This window comes from Equus asinus, chromosome X (assembly GCF_041296235.1).
Source record: "Equus asinus isolate D_3611 breed Donkey chromosome X, EquAss-T2T_v2, whole genome shotgun sequence".
Lineage (NCBI taxonomy): Eukaryota > Metazoa > Chordata > Mammalia > Perissodactyla > Equidae > Equus > Equus asinus.
Window position 1 is genome coordinate 119789940 of NC_091820.1, and position 18182 is coordinate 119808121.

General features: G+C 41.3%; 1 protein-coding gene across 17 annotated transcripts in view; it reads right to left on the reverse strand.

Annotated features, from left to right (window-relative positions):
• The window catches only part of ENOX2 (ecto-NOX disulfide-thiol exchanger 2), a 259106-nt gene that overhangs the window by 45825 nt on the left and 195099 nt on the right, over window positions 1-18182 (reverse strand). For all 17 annotated transcript variants that reach the window (XM_014852950.3, XM_014852953.3, XM_070501969.1 and 14 more), the window contains one exon: window positions 7183-7338. In XM_014852950.3, coding sequence (XP_014708436.1) covers window positions 7183-7338 — 156 coding nt within the window. The remainder of the gene's footprint in view (window positions 1-7182; window positions 7339-18182) is intronic.

Here is an 18182-nt window from a genome sequence, read left to right on the forward strand (position 1 = left end):
CTATTTAGATGCTGTGATTATTCTGTGGTGACTGTCTGCTAAGTAAAGGCACATAAAAGCCACTAAGAGCAGCGTCAAGAATGCTAAGGATTTATTTATTCTCCTTGGGTAAATGTAGAAAGCCTCTTTTATAGCATTTGCTGAGATTTAGGTGTATGCCACCAAGCAAGGCAATGGGCTGTACTATCTTCCTTAATGGATAGTACTTGTTCTTTAATTAACAGCTCAAAGCACTTTATTGTCTGGGCCTGATTTTCTAATCCCACTGAAATACAGTGATCTGGGAACAGCAACATAACTCCATATTCAAATTCAAAGTCCACCTATTAATCAGGTAAGGTGCTAAACTCTTGTAACACTCCAATCACCACTCTGGATGGAGAAGGAGAAAACTTCCATGTAAAAAGAGTCAAGATAACTGGGAGTATAAAGAACTCTAATCTCTGGCAATGGAACAGGGGGAGCTTCTAGCAATTCTAATCACAACTAAATACCCACACTGGGGAGCTGTGTTGGGGCAATCAGCATTAAGATCAAAGTTACTGCTGATCTTTGAGAAGTGAGGCAGGGAGCAGCATAGAGGACCTATAAACCACTTGCATCTTACTTCTTTTCAAAGGAGCATCACCGATCATTCAGCTGGTTTGCCGTATTTACATACTGCAAAGTCTTTGAGTTGGTTTTATTAGATAGCCTAAGGTTGAAGGCCCCCTAGATAACCAGCAGGGGTCAGATATATTTTAATGTAATCCCAACAGATTAAAAATAATCAGAAGGAGAGAAAGACGAACTCTATATGACTCCACTCATAGGTGGAAGTTAGTATATTGATAAGGAGATCTGATCGGTGGTTACCAGGGGAAAGGGGGGGTGGGGGGAGGGCACAAAGGGGGAAGTGGTGTACCCACAACATGACTAACAAAAATGTACAACTGAAATCTCACAAGGTTGTAATCTATCATAACATTAATAAAAAAAAATAATCAGAAGGCTGGTGAATCTTTATTAATATTCAATTTACCTACTTTCTAGAACCCAGCCTATAAAACCCAGCTCTAGGAGCCAAAACAGGAGGTCGGCCTATTTTGAGATGGTAAAATGAAAATATTGGTCTTTTTCTGGCTCCTGGGTACTTTCCGACGTGCCCTCACAGATAGCAGATGACATTCCACCATTTATTCCATGTTCATTGCTATTTGACAGTAGACTCAAAATGCACCCCCTCCATATAGAAGGTCTATCAGGTGAAGTAAAAAATCTTGGCAAAATTGACTTCTTTGGAGAGATGGTGCTGCTTTCTTCTTATACCACCAATCGAGAATTGCTAATTGGGATTACAGTAAACCCCTGATAGCCACTCTGTGAAAAAAAGTAATTGTGTTCCAGAGAGCTCTCTTTTGCCATATCTCTGACCCCTGGGAATCAGAGGGTGTTGCTTTTAAGACAATGGGGTACTCACTCATCATTTATCTTTAGGAGACTGTGCACACTCAGCTCCAGTCTAATTTGATCCATTGAATTTTTAGACCAGAACTGATTCTGCCCCGTCTCGATCAGAGAGGTTGTTACTTACTCAAAATCTTATGGCTATTTAGAGGTATAGATCTTGGATATGAAACTGGGCCTGTGTCACTTCAGGGCTCGAGCGCTTAGCCCATTATACCATACTGCCTGCTCCACTGAAGGTACGGAGCTCGAGGTGCCACCTACCAATTTTCTCTTGCTTTTCCTAATACATTTTGAGAGGCTTTTCTCCAGGTGAATAATTATTGTGGTAGCTACATTTTTTTTTTTAAAGATTTTATTTTTTCCTTTTTCTCCCCAAAGCCCCCCGGTACATAGTTGTGTATTCTTCGTTGTGGGTTCCTCTAGTTGTGGCATGTGGGACGCTGCCTCAGCATGGTCTGACGAGCAGTGCCATGTCCGCGCCCAGGATTCGAACCGACGAAACACTGGGCCGCCTGCAGCGGAGCATGCGAACTTAACCACTTGGCCATGGGGCCAGCCCCAATGTGGTAGCTACATTTTTAATGTCAAGAATCATATTTTTAGAGCTGGATGAAAGCTTGGAGGTATGTAGGCTAACCTAACCTAATATCTTCGCTTTACAAGGGAAACTGAGACACAGGGAGGTTATGTGACTAGCCCAAGATCCCACAGGTAGTTGGTGACAGTGCTGGGAGTAGAATACAATTCTATTGACTTTTAATCTGGTAGTTTGTCCACTATACTATATCACAATTTTTTGCACGTTTGATGTAGATTCACCCAGAAAAGTCTAGTGGTCAGTTGGCTATGTGTCTGAAGCTCAGAAGAGAGATATGGAGTGAAAACATAGATTTGGAAGTTGTCAGCACGTAGGTTAACCACCTCATGCTCTCTTGGTTTCCTTTCTAGACCTGTGACCTCTCCTTTTGTATCCATACATCCATCCTTCGATCACTCAAGAAATATTTATTGAACACCTATTATATGTCAGATACTTTTCTAAGGGCTGGTGATACCTCAGTGAACAGACAAAAATCCCTGCCTTTCTGGTGTTTACATTCTATAAATAACATAGTTTGTTAAAAGGTAGTAAGTGTTATGTAAAAAATAGAGAAGGTAAGTAGGATTGGGAGTGTGGCAGGGAGGGCTGCACTTTTAAACAGGCTACCAGGCTCACCAAGAAAGAGACATTTGAGCAAAGACGTGAAGGAGGTAAGTGAGATAGCTATGTAGATATTTAGGGGAAGAGTATTCCAGGCAGAGGGAAGAGCCAGTGCAAAGGCCTTATGATGGAAGAATGCCTGGTGTGTTCACAGGACAGCATGGAGTGATGGGAAGGAGAGTACTAGGAGACAAAGTCAGACACGATGTGGGAGAGGGAAGGCAGATCGTAAAGGACCTTCTATGCCATTAAATGGACTTTGGCCTTTATTGTGAGTAAAACAGGGAGCCATTACAGGGTTTTGAGTAGAGGAGGGACATGATCTGACTTAGGTTTTAAAAAGGATCACTCTGCCTGCTCTCTTGAGAATAGACTGTAGGGGGCAGGGGTGAAAGAGGAAGATCAATTAGAGGGCTATTGCAATAGTTCAGAAAATGTATCATGGTGGATATAAACTGTATCGCAGCAGTGGTTATCACGAGAGTAGTATGATTCTAGATATATATTTCAAGGTAGATCTAATAGAGTTTTCTAACAGATTAAATATGGTGTGTGAGGGAAAGAAAGTAGGTAAAGATGATCCTTAAGTTTTGACCTGAGCAACTGAAAGGATGCAGTTGCCACCATCTGATATGGAGAAGGATACTAATGGATAAGGTTTGGGGCAAAGATTAGGAGTTTTGCTTTGAACATATTAATTTTGAGATGTCTATTTGACGTCTAAGCGGAAATATCAAGTAGGCAGTTGGATATAAGTTTGGGGGTTCTCAAGATCTGAGCCAAAGATATAATTTGGGGTATCATTGGCATATAGATAGTTTTTCCAGCCATGAGACTAGATGAGATCATCAAAGGTATGAATATAGATAGAGAAGAGGTCCAAGGACTGAGCCATGGGGCTTTCCAATGATAAGAAGTCAGGGAGAGCAGATGGTTATCAGCAAAGGAGACTGAGAAAGAGCAACTAGTGTGGTGGCAGGAAAACCAATAGTGCGGTGTCATGGAAGCCAAGTGAAGAAAATAAACCAATGAGTCAGGAGTACTCAAGTGCCATTTATGGCTATAAGGTCAACTATGAAGAAAGTTGAAAACTGACCAGTGGACTTAGTATTGTAAGGTCACAAGTATTCTTAAACAAGGGACACTTTGGCAGAGGAGTGGGGCAAAAGCATAAATGAGAATTTAAGGAGAAGAGAAGAAGAACTGGAAATGGCTAGTAAAGATTAAGTCTTCTGAGGACTTTTGCTGCTAAGGGGTATATAGAAATGCAAACTCCTCTTTCTCTTTTAAATTTTGATATGTTGGAATTCCTCAGAGCACTCTGCTTGGTTGTCTTCCCTTCTTGATCTATATAATCTCTCTGGTGGTCTCAGTAATTCTTACACCTTCAAATGACCTAATGTTTCAAGAAGGATGAAGGGGTCACTAGTACTAAATATAGCAGAGAGATAAACTAATTTAAGGACTAAAAAGCATCCATTGGATTTAGCATCCAGTATTTAAGTGGAAATGCATTAGAGTGATGGATGATTAACTACTGTTTTAATTTCAGTACCTTCCACATGGCAGTGTTCCAGGAGATGGTAGGCCTGGAGTTGGGCTGGAGAGGAATGTGAGATCAGGAAGCAGTTGAACTTGACTTAAGGGTGGGTAAGTGGCAAGTAGAAATGATGGATTGAAGACAGTCACATGAAGCAGACCAGTGAAAGGCTTTTGAAGTTAGAAGTTGAACTCTGAATTTGTGGGCAATGGGAGCCTCAGGACTTTTAGGGTTCTGTATATATGACAATTGTCTGGATGAAGCAACAGGTGGGAGAAAGGGGAATGAACTGATGGTAAAGATAGTTCCTAATAAAGGAACAAGACAGAAGCAGATTGGATGGTACATAAAAAGTCCATGAGAGTCCCTAAATCACAGGACCTTAATGTTGAGAGGCCAGTGAGCACAAGAGAATATACCAGAGACAGGCAAAAGTAAGTACTGGGGTTTATAATCAAGGCCTTATCAGACAGGGTTGGTGGGCTCTGGAGAGGATAAGGGATCATACCAAATTCCTGCTCTTCCCATCTCGTTTTCACAAAGTCTTGGGGCTGTTAACAAACATGGCACTTTTGCCGTGCTTTCAGCAGAGAACTAAGGGGGTCTACTCCATGTTTTCCCCACCCAATTAACCTGAGCCCCCTTTTAACAAAATTCAAGTTCTAAAAAGAAAATAGAACACCAGTTGACTTTAAGCTGTGTCAAGAGTGCTATTTTTTGAATTCAATTCCAAAGCCAGGTTCCTTCCCAGAAGCCACCACTTTACTAGCACTAATTGCCCTGTCAGCATTCTTAGCACAGAGATGAAGAACTAAAGGATGGAGCCGTGAAGGTAAAATGCTTCCCTCTCACTCTGTGGCCCTACCAACTCAGAACTGAGAAAGCATGGCTGTAGGTGGGAAAAGATAAATGTGTCTGAGGGATGTCTGTCCGTTTCTTTTACTAGAGACTATAAAAAGTTAGAGCCTCTTTAAGCAATGTATTTCTACATTCATTTAAAGACTGCTCAATAATGTGATCTATGTGTTATACACAAGGATCTGTGTGCTATTCTTTGGAAATTCAGAAATGGAACATCCTGTAAAGTCATCTCTTGCACCCAACCTATAAGTTATGAGCCATCCTGTTAGGTTAAACTTGCTTGAAACAATGAAAGCCTAGTACAGGCTGATTATGCGATAAATAAGTGATTAAACCAGCAGGATTCCACCTTTACATAAGCAGCAGATTTTTAACACTGACAATGCCTAAATTCATGGCTTTTGAAGTGAAAAAAGATAGTATCAGGGATGCACAGCTTTCTCTAATCCAAAAGCAATACATTGGAATAAAGAGAAAAAAGTCCATTGTGCTTTTGGGACAGTGGCACTAAGAGAAGGAGACAAGGGTACAACAGTGCCGCTCATTCACCTAGGCACTAAACACAAATCCAGGAATGGCCACTTGAGCTGACAGGTAGGGCCTACTAGGGCCATCTTAATCTCCATTTGCTAACTCTTCTGTGACATGCTAGCTCTTTTCCCAATTAGATGCTGGCCTCCTAGATTTCTTATTGGTCTGGAAGGAAGTACCCTGCTGACAACCAAGTTCGAAGGCATTAAGAACATTTTTCACTAGCAAAAGGGGCCAAGATGATTTGTCCAACCAACCCTGACTGATTCTAAAATCCTCTTGGTTATGAGCAGACCATACTAAGTAGAATCTGGGTCCCTGCCAGGGCCTGATTCCGTGATTAACTGATTCCCATGTAAGGTAGGAGATTAAACAGTTGTCTGAAGTCACCTGTCAAAAGTTCATGTTTATTGTGATAAGGCAAGTTCATTTGATCTACGGCCTGAACCCCTGAGTGTGTCTGTTAACAAACAGCTTTAACCTTTCGGCACCATAGTGGCAGCTCCCTTAAGTAGGCCACCCAGCATCACTAGAACTGTGGAAAAAGCTTTAAGGAGGCTTGGGTCATGTGCAGAAGCAGCTTCTAATTATTTAAAGTAAATAAAACCCCAAATAGATCCAGAAAAAAAGTTTAATTATTATTGCTGCTACATTTTACCTGAAATATGGCTACCATATCTTTGCAGATTTTTTTAATGTTTTTTTCTTTTTTTGGCGAGGAAGATTGGCCCTGAGCTAACATCTACTGCCAATCTTCCTCCTTTTTTTTCCTCCCCAAAGCCCCAGTACATAATTGTATATCCTAGTTGTAAGTCATTCTAGTTCTTCTATGTGGGATGCCACCACAGCATGGCTTGAGGAGTGGTGGATCTGAACCAGTGAACCAGGATCTGAACCAGTGAACCCTGAGATGCTGAAGTGGAGCATGTGAACTTAACCACTTGGCCACGGGGAAGCCCCTGCAGATGGTTTTAAGAGTCTAAAGGGAAACCTATTCATTACTGACAAGATAGATGCCTAGAGCATTTACACATGAACTGCATTGACCAGATGGCTGCAAGTAGTTTGACTTAGACTCAATATTCCTCTTTGCCTTCACAGTAAGTTGAACTTCACCTCACTCTCGATCGCAGCCCATCAGTTGAACAGCAGTAGTTGGAGTGATGTGTGAATAGCTGGTAGCAGTGGAGGATTCTTAGCATGAAATGTATATTCTCATGTGCCTCAAGTAGGCTCAGACCACACTCTATTTCTGCTATCATCAGCATGCAGGCCAGTTATGACAAGAAGAGACTGCAAACGACAGTGTTGAGTAATTTGTGTCAGGTGCCTCCTTCTATACTAACACACTTGAATTCCTTACCAGGCAGCATTAGAAACATGTTTTATCATTTGTACTTCAACCAGCACACAGAAACCTACGATTCTGTGCATAAAATTCAGCCTTGCCTAGTAAGAGAAAAATTTCCTGTCTTCTCTTTTCTAGGTGAAGCTTCTGTACATACAGATATGAAGCCCTTGGGTATTCTTTTGAAAAAGAAGAAAGTGTTCCTAGACACCAAAATATTGTGACTTGTGTACAGAAAAAGCAGAATATTACTTGGATTTGGAGGGAAGAGTGTGCAACTTTTACAGTGTATGATCTCCTTCACGACTGGCATATCTGGTGGAATGGGAGGAGGTACTATTCCCAGGCCAGGCATCATTGGAGTTATTGGTGGAATTCCAGTCATCATTCCAAGAGCAGGATCAAAGTCTAAAAAAGGAGAGGAAAGAGAGAACAATAAATGACACCAGGCAAGGTCAAGTGGAGGCAGAATGTTACCTTGTAAGCTTCAAATAAGAGGTCTTTCTGAGATAGAGGCAAAATATTTAAGGAAACTTGGTATTAGCATTACCAGGTTTTAAATATTACCTTATACACATGCATTTGCGTTTTGGGATGGGGCTGTTTGTTTTTGTTTGACCAGTGGCCTACTTGTCTGTACGTCTCATTTTGACATCCAAGGCCTTTCCTAACATGGCTGCACCTTGTCTATCAATCTTGCCTTCCACTAGCTCCCAACACACACCCTCTGCTCCATTCAGACAAGGCTTCTTGCTATCTCTTGTAACACTTTCTGTCTTTTTGCAGTACAGCATGGTGTTAAGAGCATACAATTTGGGGGATCAGGCAGACCATTTGCTCAGCAGGATGAATCTTTGAACCTCCACTTCCTCACTTGCAAAATAGGGTTAATTCCACCTACCTTATAGGGAGCTGTGAGGAATAAACAAAATGATGAATGCAATGTGCTTAGCATAATGCACAGCACAAAAATGCTCAATAAGTAACTATTCTCTGTGCCTTTGTTCATGAAGTTCTCCCTGCCTGGAATCATTTGAGCCTCCCCAAATTCTCCCCATACTTAAAGGCCATACTTTAAGTCCCATCCTCCCTAAAGAACCCTTTCCAGATAATTCTGGTTCATTCTTAACTCTGTGTCTAAAAACTGTTTGTTCTATACCTGTTGCCACAGAATTTTATTTTGCATCACCCTTTGTTTCATTCAGGAATGCTTCTAGGACGTGTGGGGGCCCCCAAACAAATACCTTTTGTGGGGCTCATCTATATACACAATTTGATTCACCTAAAATCAGCATCAACACTATTTCGGTGGTGCAATCTCACATGATACCATCAAAGAAATACCATACCACCCAGCTAGAATGATTTACTGCCAGGCTACCTTTCTGGAATCAAGACTCTGGGGGGACTCCACAGGCATGAGTTCTGAAGCTTCTTGACTCCACATGAGGATTAGAGGGTGCTCCAAAGGGGAGAAATGGGGGCTGGGGTCTACATAGGTTCAGTTTGAGATTGAGGCTCCTTGCTTAGATGACACTGCAAACCCTGGGCAGTCCCAGACACTGGAGGGGAACTTAGAAAATTTTGAGAAAGGTGCTTCTTATGATCAGAACCCACGTAGGACCTGCTCTGGACTCGGGGCGCCTACCCTGACGGCACTACCTACCTGGACAGTCCTCAGCACTAGAGGGGGACTTAGAAAATATGGAGGCAGGCATTCCAAAGCATGGAGTCCCCTGAGATGCGGGCCCAGGGCAGGGGCCCTGCTTGCCTGGGTCTAAGGGTGATACTGATTTCATTGTTTAAATTTTGTCTCTATATCAAACTGCAAGTTCTTTGAGAGAGGGGAGTGCATTCTACCTCTTTATTTCTCCACCTCTCACTTCCGTCTTCTGCTACAGAATGCACAGTTTGCTGCAAACAGAGAAAGTATTGCATAAGGAGTTCTGATAATATAGGGGCAGTTACCACAGCAGTAGTGGGTCCCACTTCCAAAAACTTTACCCTGCTCACCACAAAGGACTGAAGGGCAATGCCTGTAAGCATGTCCTCAAGGTGGCTCTGAATCTCTTGGGTGTATCTCTAAGATGTTGAAGGAGGTGGATCTAAACAGTGGGAAGAATCTGTGGTTCCTACAGAAGCAGAACTTCAGGTACAATAGGACCAGTAGGAGAGAATCTTGTAACTGGGCAGATCGGCAGATGGGTGACACATGGGCATTCCCCAATGCAAGCCAGCCCAAGAGAGCTAGGGCATTTCCCATCCTCCAACATGCTTGTCATGCCGAGATGTCAAGACCCTGGATGTGTTTGAGAAAAAAAAAATTTCTTCAAAGAGGATATTTTATTTTTCTGAAAACAAATTTACTTTTATCCCTCGCACATCATCTCACTCAACACGCACATATGCTCTCATGTGAGTGAGCGCACGCACACACACACACGCACACCTCTCTTCTTCCCTGTAGCTCCACACACTAGTTATATAACCTTGAGGAAGGTTTCTTAATATTTGTGTGCCTCCATTTCCTTTTGGTAAAAGTAGGGATAAATAATGACATTTAGCTCAAAGGATGAAAGGACAGAACAGATATGAAAACATCTGTCATGATAGGTGGTAGTCCTGATAGGTAGGTTTCCTTCTTTCTATTCAAAACATGCATACACACGTCAATAAATTCACTTATTCAGGCATTCATCCCACATTCCACCAACATTTGTGACAGCCTCCTATATGTCAGGCTTTATGCAGGTAGGGGCAGGGGGTCCAGGTCTTCCCTTCCATGTTGGAGACCTTAAGGGCCCTGATAGCCTGTGGTCCTATGCTGTAGAATAAGAGCACTGTGGTTAAGAATGCCATTTATGTCTTTGGAAAGTTTGATTCCTTGTGCATAAGATTTTGGAAAAATTGATAACATTATCTCACCCATTTACAAACTGCTAATTTTCAGTAGAAAAAGATCAGATTAGATTGTGTGCCAACTAAACAATCCCATCTATTTTTCTCTCCTACTGAAATGTTTGTCTTTCTTTTATTGTTCTGTCTGCCTCCTCATTGTTATTCATATAGCTCTGTCACTCACAACTCTACCTTACCAGAGATTACAGAAACATCAGTTCATTAAACAAGTTCTGCCACTTCGACTAAGAAAGAAATGCCTGTCTCCATGTACTGTGTACTAATAAATGGAGAAAAACAAAAAACAAATACACAGGATAAATATAAGTCCTGACTGATGTAGTCACTCACCACTCTGCTGTTTGGCATGATTACATTAATATTTTATGAAATTCATTTAAAACCAAATGTATTCACGACATATGGCTAAAGCTAGAGTAGTAGATAAACTCCCTTTCTTCCTTGCATTCAATATGCCAAGAGTTCCATAGGCTCCACTGCCCAGCAGGGCTTGCTAGAGGGCAGGTTGTACATGACATTTCAAAGGCTCCTATCACATTGTTTATTTCTTTTGTTTATTTTTCACCATTAAGCACCAAAGTAGATGTGAATTTCCAACGCCAACCAAGAAAACAACCATTTGAAATCATGGGCCTTATACAAGTATTAAATAATCTGAAAAACCAAAGAAGTTCAACAATTTAAAACACATTGGGAATAGAACACCAGAGAAATTCTCTCTCTTTTCCAGCCCCTGACCTGGCCTGGGCCTGAGGAGTATACCAACAAGTACATAGCATTACTCAAACTTCTGAAGAAGATTTGAAATCGTTTTATAAAAGAATTGTGGAAAAGGTCAAGGTATTCCTCCAAAGTCCTTTTCACAATAAATCCCTGTTCTGTTTTGCTTTTACCATCTCTTCTTCTAGCACCCTTTCCCTATGGCCATCTTGACTCTTGGCATGACCATTGGTGGAAATGTTATAAGATGTGGGTTTGTAGTCCTTCTTCTGATTCATGTACTTCCCAAAGTCCCAGCTTACTGTAAATCCTGCAATGTTGCATGCTAGTTGGGCCGGCTTGCTCCTCAGAGTTGTAGCTCTACTACATGGTTTCAAGTAATGCTTCAGCATAGCTTTAAGCCTTCCTACTGCCAGCAACTTGTGCTCACTCAGAGTAGTTACATGGCAATAGTATTATCCTCCATTCTATTCCAACATCTGAGCCAGAGAGTTACATTGGAGGCACATATCGTTTCTATGCTGCCATCCAGTCATCCATATGTCCATCCATTCAATATTTTGATGCCAGCCCCTTTGCCAGGTGTTGGGGTTGAGGAAATGAGTAAGACAAAAATCCTTGACCTCACAGTCTAGTTCAGAAATAGCCACGCAAACAGTTACAATGCTCTACCACCAATTCTCATTGCCAAATTACTTACTGGATGCCTACAATGAGATAGGCACTATGCTAAGCATTTTATATAATCTCATTCCAATAGACCTGTGAGCTAGTTATTGGTATTATCCTTCATTTTATAAAGGAACTGGGGCTCAAGGGTTTAGTTACTTGCCCAAGGTTACACAGCCAGTAACAGGCAGAACTAGGATTCAAATCCAGGTTAGTCTAACTCTAATGCTCTTGACCACTACACTGCCTCTCAATGTAGTATGACAATCGTTTTAACAAATTAATTTAATTGTAGGTATAAGTTGAAGCAAGTATGGTGAAAAACATGGCAGATGAACAACAAAATGCTTCCATACAATTCTTTTTTCCTAGTGTGGCAGATTAAAGGTGGATACAAATTCTTTGACACTCCTCTCACCAAGAAATGAGGTCTACGGGCTGGCCCAGTGGCACAGTGGTTAAGTTTGCATGTTCTGCTTCAGTGGCCCAGGGTGTGCCGGTTCAGATCCTGGGTGCAGACCTATGCACCACTTGGCAAGGCATGCTGTGGCAGGCGTCCCACGTATAAAGTGGAGGAAGATGGGCACGGATGTTAGCTCAGGGCCAGTCTTCCTCAGCAAAAAGAGGAGGATTGGTGGTGGATGTTAGCTCAGGGCTAATCTTCCTCAAAAAAAGAAATGAGTTCTATGTCCTCCTTCCCTTTTGAATCTGGACAGGCTCGACAACTGCTTTGACCAATAGAATATGACAGAAGGGATGTTGTGCCTGTTTTTAGGCTCAGGCCTTAAGAGAAATACAATTCCCACTTCTTGTTTCCAGGAACATGTGCTATGGGAGCTCTGAATAACCATATAACACGTCCAACTACTGTGATGGAGAGACCACGTGGGGATGGTCTTAGAGTAAATGGAATGGGAAGGATCCAGCTGAATCCACCGTTTTTATCTGTCCCTGCCAAAATGCCGTGTGTATGAGTAAAGTTGTCTTGGAACCTCCAGACTAGCCTGCCACAGCTGAGGCATCCCTGTTGATATCATACGGAACAGAAGAATTAGCCATCTGAGTCCTGCCAAAATTCTTGATCCAGAAAATCTTAAAACAGAATAAAAGAATTATTTTTTAAGCCACTAAGTTATAAAGTAGTTTGTCATACAGCAATAGATAAGCAGAACATGCAGCAACATGCCTAGGGAGAGGGTGTGATTGGTTAATAGAGTTAGTTACTTTCAAAGAATGAAAATAGAAAGTACAATAAGCAGTCCAACTAGACTGACTAAGATTTTTTTCAGCTTATTGAAAAGGTGCTTTGGGACCTTGCAGGGCCCCAGAGCCACTGTCTTGAGCAATTGTTGTCACTGTACTGTTGCTGTGTGGAAGGGCCAGCTGGAACAAGGCCAGATGACTGACACTAAGACTACAGATGTCTACAAGATACTAGAAACCTTAGAGCTTTGCCCATCTTTGATGTCTGACAAAGACACCACACAAGCCAATTTTATGATTCAACCTTTGGTATTTTCTGGGAGGTCAGTTCACACTGGCTTTCTTCTTGTAAAATGCAACCTCCACTTTTGTAGCAGGGGTGGGTGGGGTGGTGGTGTCCATAATACTACTACCCATTAATTGAGTGCATATGAATGTCCAGGTTTTAAACACATGATCACACTTAATCTTCACAACAATTCTTTTTTTAAAAATTTTTTATTTATTTTTTTAATTTTTATTTTTTTCGGATGTATGTCGTATTTACAACAATTGTAAGGAATGGGCAGTATTATTATTCCCTATTTTACAGATGAGGAAATTCAAGTTCCTAGAGATAAAACAGTAACACCACAAAGTAGGTGGCTTTTACTAACCATGCTCTCAATCATCAGTCTATACCACTTCCCACAAAGTCCATGGGTCCACAGGAAAAAAAGATGCTCCTTGTCAGATTAAGCTCTGTATCTACCTACTGAGCCTGTAGCGGACCTTCAATTAGTCCCGTACAAGAGGCTACCTTGGGGTTGCTTATCTCTACACCTAGAATTTCCTGTTGAGATATTCAATATATGTATTGCCACAGTGTTAGGTAATTTAGAGACCTCTGTTTTAAATCTTTTGTCTCAACTTTGACCCACAGGAGAAGGTGGAATTATGGCACTGCATGAACTGGAGGTAGGCAAAGGTAGGAGGTGACATATTTACTATCTTGCTTGCTTTTTCAGAATTAGACCCTGATTCTGGCTGGCTGGAAGCCCCTTCGTACCCTCAGAAAGGCTGTCCCTGCACTTAGTGACTTCTCCCTACTCATTCCCCCCAGGCCTATAAAGGCATTTCCAATCTTTTAGGTGTTCCAGAGACCCTTTGAGTACCAGGAAGTAGTTTGCACTCACAGTAAAACCATTGAAATGCAACCATAGATTAGTCTAAAATAAGTGTTCCCAATAGGATCTAATTATATATGCACAATTCAGTTATTTTATAGAAAATTATTATTTCAATTCAGGTATATATTTCTGAATACATTATCGCTATTTCTTTAGCGTTCCTACAAAATTCACTGTAAAATTAAGAATTATACCTGGGTATGGAGAAATTTTAACCTACTATGGTCCTGACTGCCTCCTCTCTATGTAGATCCTTGAAAAGACTTTTCAGGCAGCCAACCTGAAGAGAGAACACAGATTTCTAAGGACAGCCTGGCTGAGCTGCAAGATGATCCTGGACTTATCACTAGCCCTCTTGGAAACAGAGCAGAAGTTTCCAAGTTGTTGTACAATGACTCTCAAATTCTACCAACATCTGCCCTGCTTCCCCAGAAGATCATCTCAATCCTTGTTTCAGGCCAGCTATAAAACTGTGGCAGGGCCTGGCTCATGTACAACGGCAAACAAGGTAGCAAACTGGGCTTGGGTGGGTTCTGTGTCATAATTTCAGTTCACAAAGACTCTCCAATAAGTCTCCACTTTGAACCCAAATTGCCACCAATGAAGCTTTATTTCTTTAATGTAAGTTTTTGCAAATATCTACCTTTCTAGCCCACCTTCCCCCTACTCCTTCCTGTTTATTTACACTGTGCTCTCGCCTTGTTAGAACATTTGACAGATTCAGGGTCACGCCCTCGCTTCTCATCCAGGGATGCTGTGAACACTTTTGGAGGGGCATTAGTGGGGACATTGCACACTACAATTGTGGTTCCAAAATTTATGGATTTTAGAGATGAATAAAATAAAATTATATAAATACACATATTTAAGGTTGCCAACCTCTTAATTTGCAAAGAAAAGATGTGGGGAAAAAATAACAGAAACTAACCAATGTACTATTCACACAGTTCATAAAAGACAGAACGTTTTAAAACCAAAAATATAGGAAGTCTATAATTTCAGAATAAAGAATAGCTCTTTCAATTGAGCAAATTTACCTTCATGAAAAATTCACTATATTTTTAGTTTTTACATTTTGCAGCAAACTAGGGAAAGTAATATTGACGGGTCCTGGGCTATGCACCAGTGTTTGGGCTTTAGAGATCATTCAACTACCTCACTTAGTGTGCACTCCTATATGTGAAGCTCCCTATGAAAAATTCTCTCCGAACTAAAATGTCAAACACACACACAAAAGTGTTGAGGCCCATGAAACGTCTGACCTCTCCCCCGGATTGGTATATTTTCTCTTCATGGAAAATGCAAATTGTATGACTGATCAGGTTTCCCTTTTTGTTTTGGCTATCTGGTCACAGGTGCAGCTCAACTTTAGAAACTCCATGGGTTCCTATGACCTGCACATCTGAATTCTAATTAACCTCCCCACCTGGTCTTCACCTTCTAGTCTCATTTATATTTTCCTAGATGCTTGTTTATTTTACTTGTAATTTTTCTCTTTTATTGTAATCTTTCTTATAAGTTGCCTCAAAGCGTTTGTGGAATGAGGTAACGTAATTCAAGTCAGTATTTAACCATTGTCCCCATACTGTATACTCTTGCACACCTTCCAGTCACTGATGCACCATTTCCTCTGCCTGGACTGTCCTTGGTTCTTTTTTTTCATCTCACACATACCTACATATCCCCGGACACTGAGCTCAAATGTTATCACTTCTGTGAACCTTCCCTGACCACCATGGCCTATCTGGCACTCCCCCTCATCCTACCCAGGCTAAAACAATACTTTTCTACATATTTCTACTATGACACTTGCTACATTGTGGTATAGTGATATTGACTTTGCTGCCTCTGCCACTGGATTCCGGGTTCAAAGGCGAGGATTGAGCCAAGCCCAGTTTCGATCCCCTTGACCTAACTCAATATATTTTTAACAAATAGATGGGTAAATAAAAGCACAAATGGACAAAACAGATGGGAAGCCTTTGAGCTGCTGTCAGTCAAGAGGCACCTCATAGATGAGAACAGATTTTATTAAGGAGAAAATATGGGGGTTCTAAAAGTACTGGAGTCATAACGAGGGCAAGCATCTTCCTCTTTTTTGTTGATTGCTTTATCCCCAGGGCTTCTTGAAGTACCTTGCATACAGCAGGCCTTAGTAATTACTTCTTATATGAATGAACGAATAAATGGTCTCACTTGGCCACTCTTCATAATAGTTTCCGTGAAGAGCCCTCAGATTACTATCACTATGTAGGATTCAAGCTTGTTTTGAAGAGACATCAGTTCTTTTTGGTACAGTGTTTTACATATCACTGCCTTTCAGTGAAGTGTCCACATGATAATGAACAGTGCTCTCCTTTCTCAAGATCTCAACCTTATCTGCCACTGAAGGCACATTCTATTTGTGGAAAATATTAGAAATAATAGAAACCCAAGTCTGAGCCTCCTTGAGAAGCTTGTAGAACAGTGGCCTGTCATGTGTCATGCATCCTCATTTTTTTCTGTTTCCATCAGAGTTGGCCTGCTGGGTATAGAGAGAACTGCCTCCTTAAGAATGATAATGCCTATAGATGGGCAAGGTCTTGCTGTGGGAATAACATCCATGAGTCCATATTTTCCAACATCTCTCATTATGGAGGTGGCATAGTCAATACAGTGGAGACACCATAATGATAGACTCTTCTCTTCCATTGGGACTTCACAGGCACCACATTTACATGCTAAGGATATTTTAATTGAGGGGAAAATAAAGGAAGCAGCACACAGTATTTAATGAGTACACCTTAATGGGTCCACCCTTGGATTCATCTGGGATGATGAGCAGAACAATACTCCTTAAACAGAAGGTCTGACTCTTTTTGGTACCTCTCTTCACGTGAAAACATTAGTCTCATTTGACCAGCTTGGAAAAGCAAATACTCTTGCAAGAAAGACAGCTGCCAGCCAGAGGGGACCTCCTAATCTGCCATCATTTTGGATTAACTGGATTGAATAGCAGCTGTACAAAACACTATGTTAGAGGAAAGGGAGCTCCACACCAAACCCCAGAGCTAGCCTGTCTCTGCTCCCCACTCAATGAACATAATAAGTCAGACATCGCCATGATGACAAGTATGTGTCCAAAGGACTCAGCTTCCATGACAGGATGGATTTGAGCTCTCTAGGGGAAGTCAAGGAAGCTTATGTATCATTTGTTTTTCATCAATGCTAAAAGCATTTTCTATTGTTACAGGCCAGATGAGACAGGACAAAGAAAAGTTTGTTGGCTCAGTAGGAAACCTCCTAAGGGGCAGAAAGTAGCTGAATCACTGAGCCATCAGTGGGTAACCTGAGGGAACAGTTACATGTGGCTCATCTGCTGTCTTTTCCATTTTAAGGAATCTTGGGGGGTGGGGGAAGGATTAGAGGCATCCCATTCAGTTAAAATATTACATAATAAAGATAGAAGGCACTGTGTTCCCCAAACCTTGGCAACACTGGAGTGTGGTGCCAACCTTCCGTTTCTGTGGACACGTCACCAGATTTACAGGGAGCAATCATCAGCACAATCAGACACTCTTCTCTTCACCTGCCATTGTCCGGTGCTTCTCCAGGGAAAAATTTCACCTCTGCATTCATTATCCTTCACTGTTGTTGAGAATACAAATGAGCCATAATTCAACTTGTTGTGAGCCATATATCAGATGTGAACTTGAAAGAATAATAATAATAGCTAAGTTCATGGAGGAATTACTGTGAGCCATGTATCATTCTAAGACTTTACATGTGTTACCTCATTAATCTTCACAATAACCCTATGACTGAGGGTGCTATTATTATCTGCTTTGCAGATGAAGAAACTGAGGCATAGAGACGTTAAGTAACTTGCCAATGGTAACATTAGCTACTTAATGGCGGAGCAGGGATTTATTTGAACCTAGGCACTCTTGATCCAGAACTCACGTTCTAATCTCAATGGTTAAACTGCCTTCCTAAAATAATACAGACAAGAGAAAAGTCAGTTCACACAAAACTCAAGTGATTTTAAACACAGCTTTACAAGTATGTCTTAGCTCAATGCTATTGCCCCTTGAACTTTTAAGACTAGAAGGGCACTACTGAACTAAATACCAGTATTCCGAAGACCTGGTTTCTAAAAAGTCAAGTAAGTTTTCCTAGAGCATAGCTGAGCAATCACTGAATCACAAGGTTGAAGGGGACCCTGGGAAGCCATTTCTTCACAGTCCTTAAGAAAACAAGATGTAGGCAAAGAAGGATAGAGGTAGAAAATAAAATGACTCTTGAAGTTTCAGATGGCCGGTGGGAGGTGGACGTGAAGAACAGTCATTGGAGCTGGCAGTAGTGGAACGGCACCCAAATACTTTCAATTTAAGTGGCAGCTTAGCAGCTATTTGAAGGAAATATGTTAGCATTTCCTTTACCTTAAAGAGCATATAGTACTACTAACAGTAACAATAATGATGACAGTTAACCTTTATGGACTGCTTATTATATGCCAAGCATTGTGCTAAGCATTTTATTTAATCTCCACAGAAATCCTATGAAGTAGATACTATACCTATCTATCCCCAT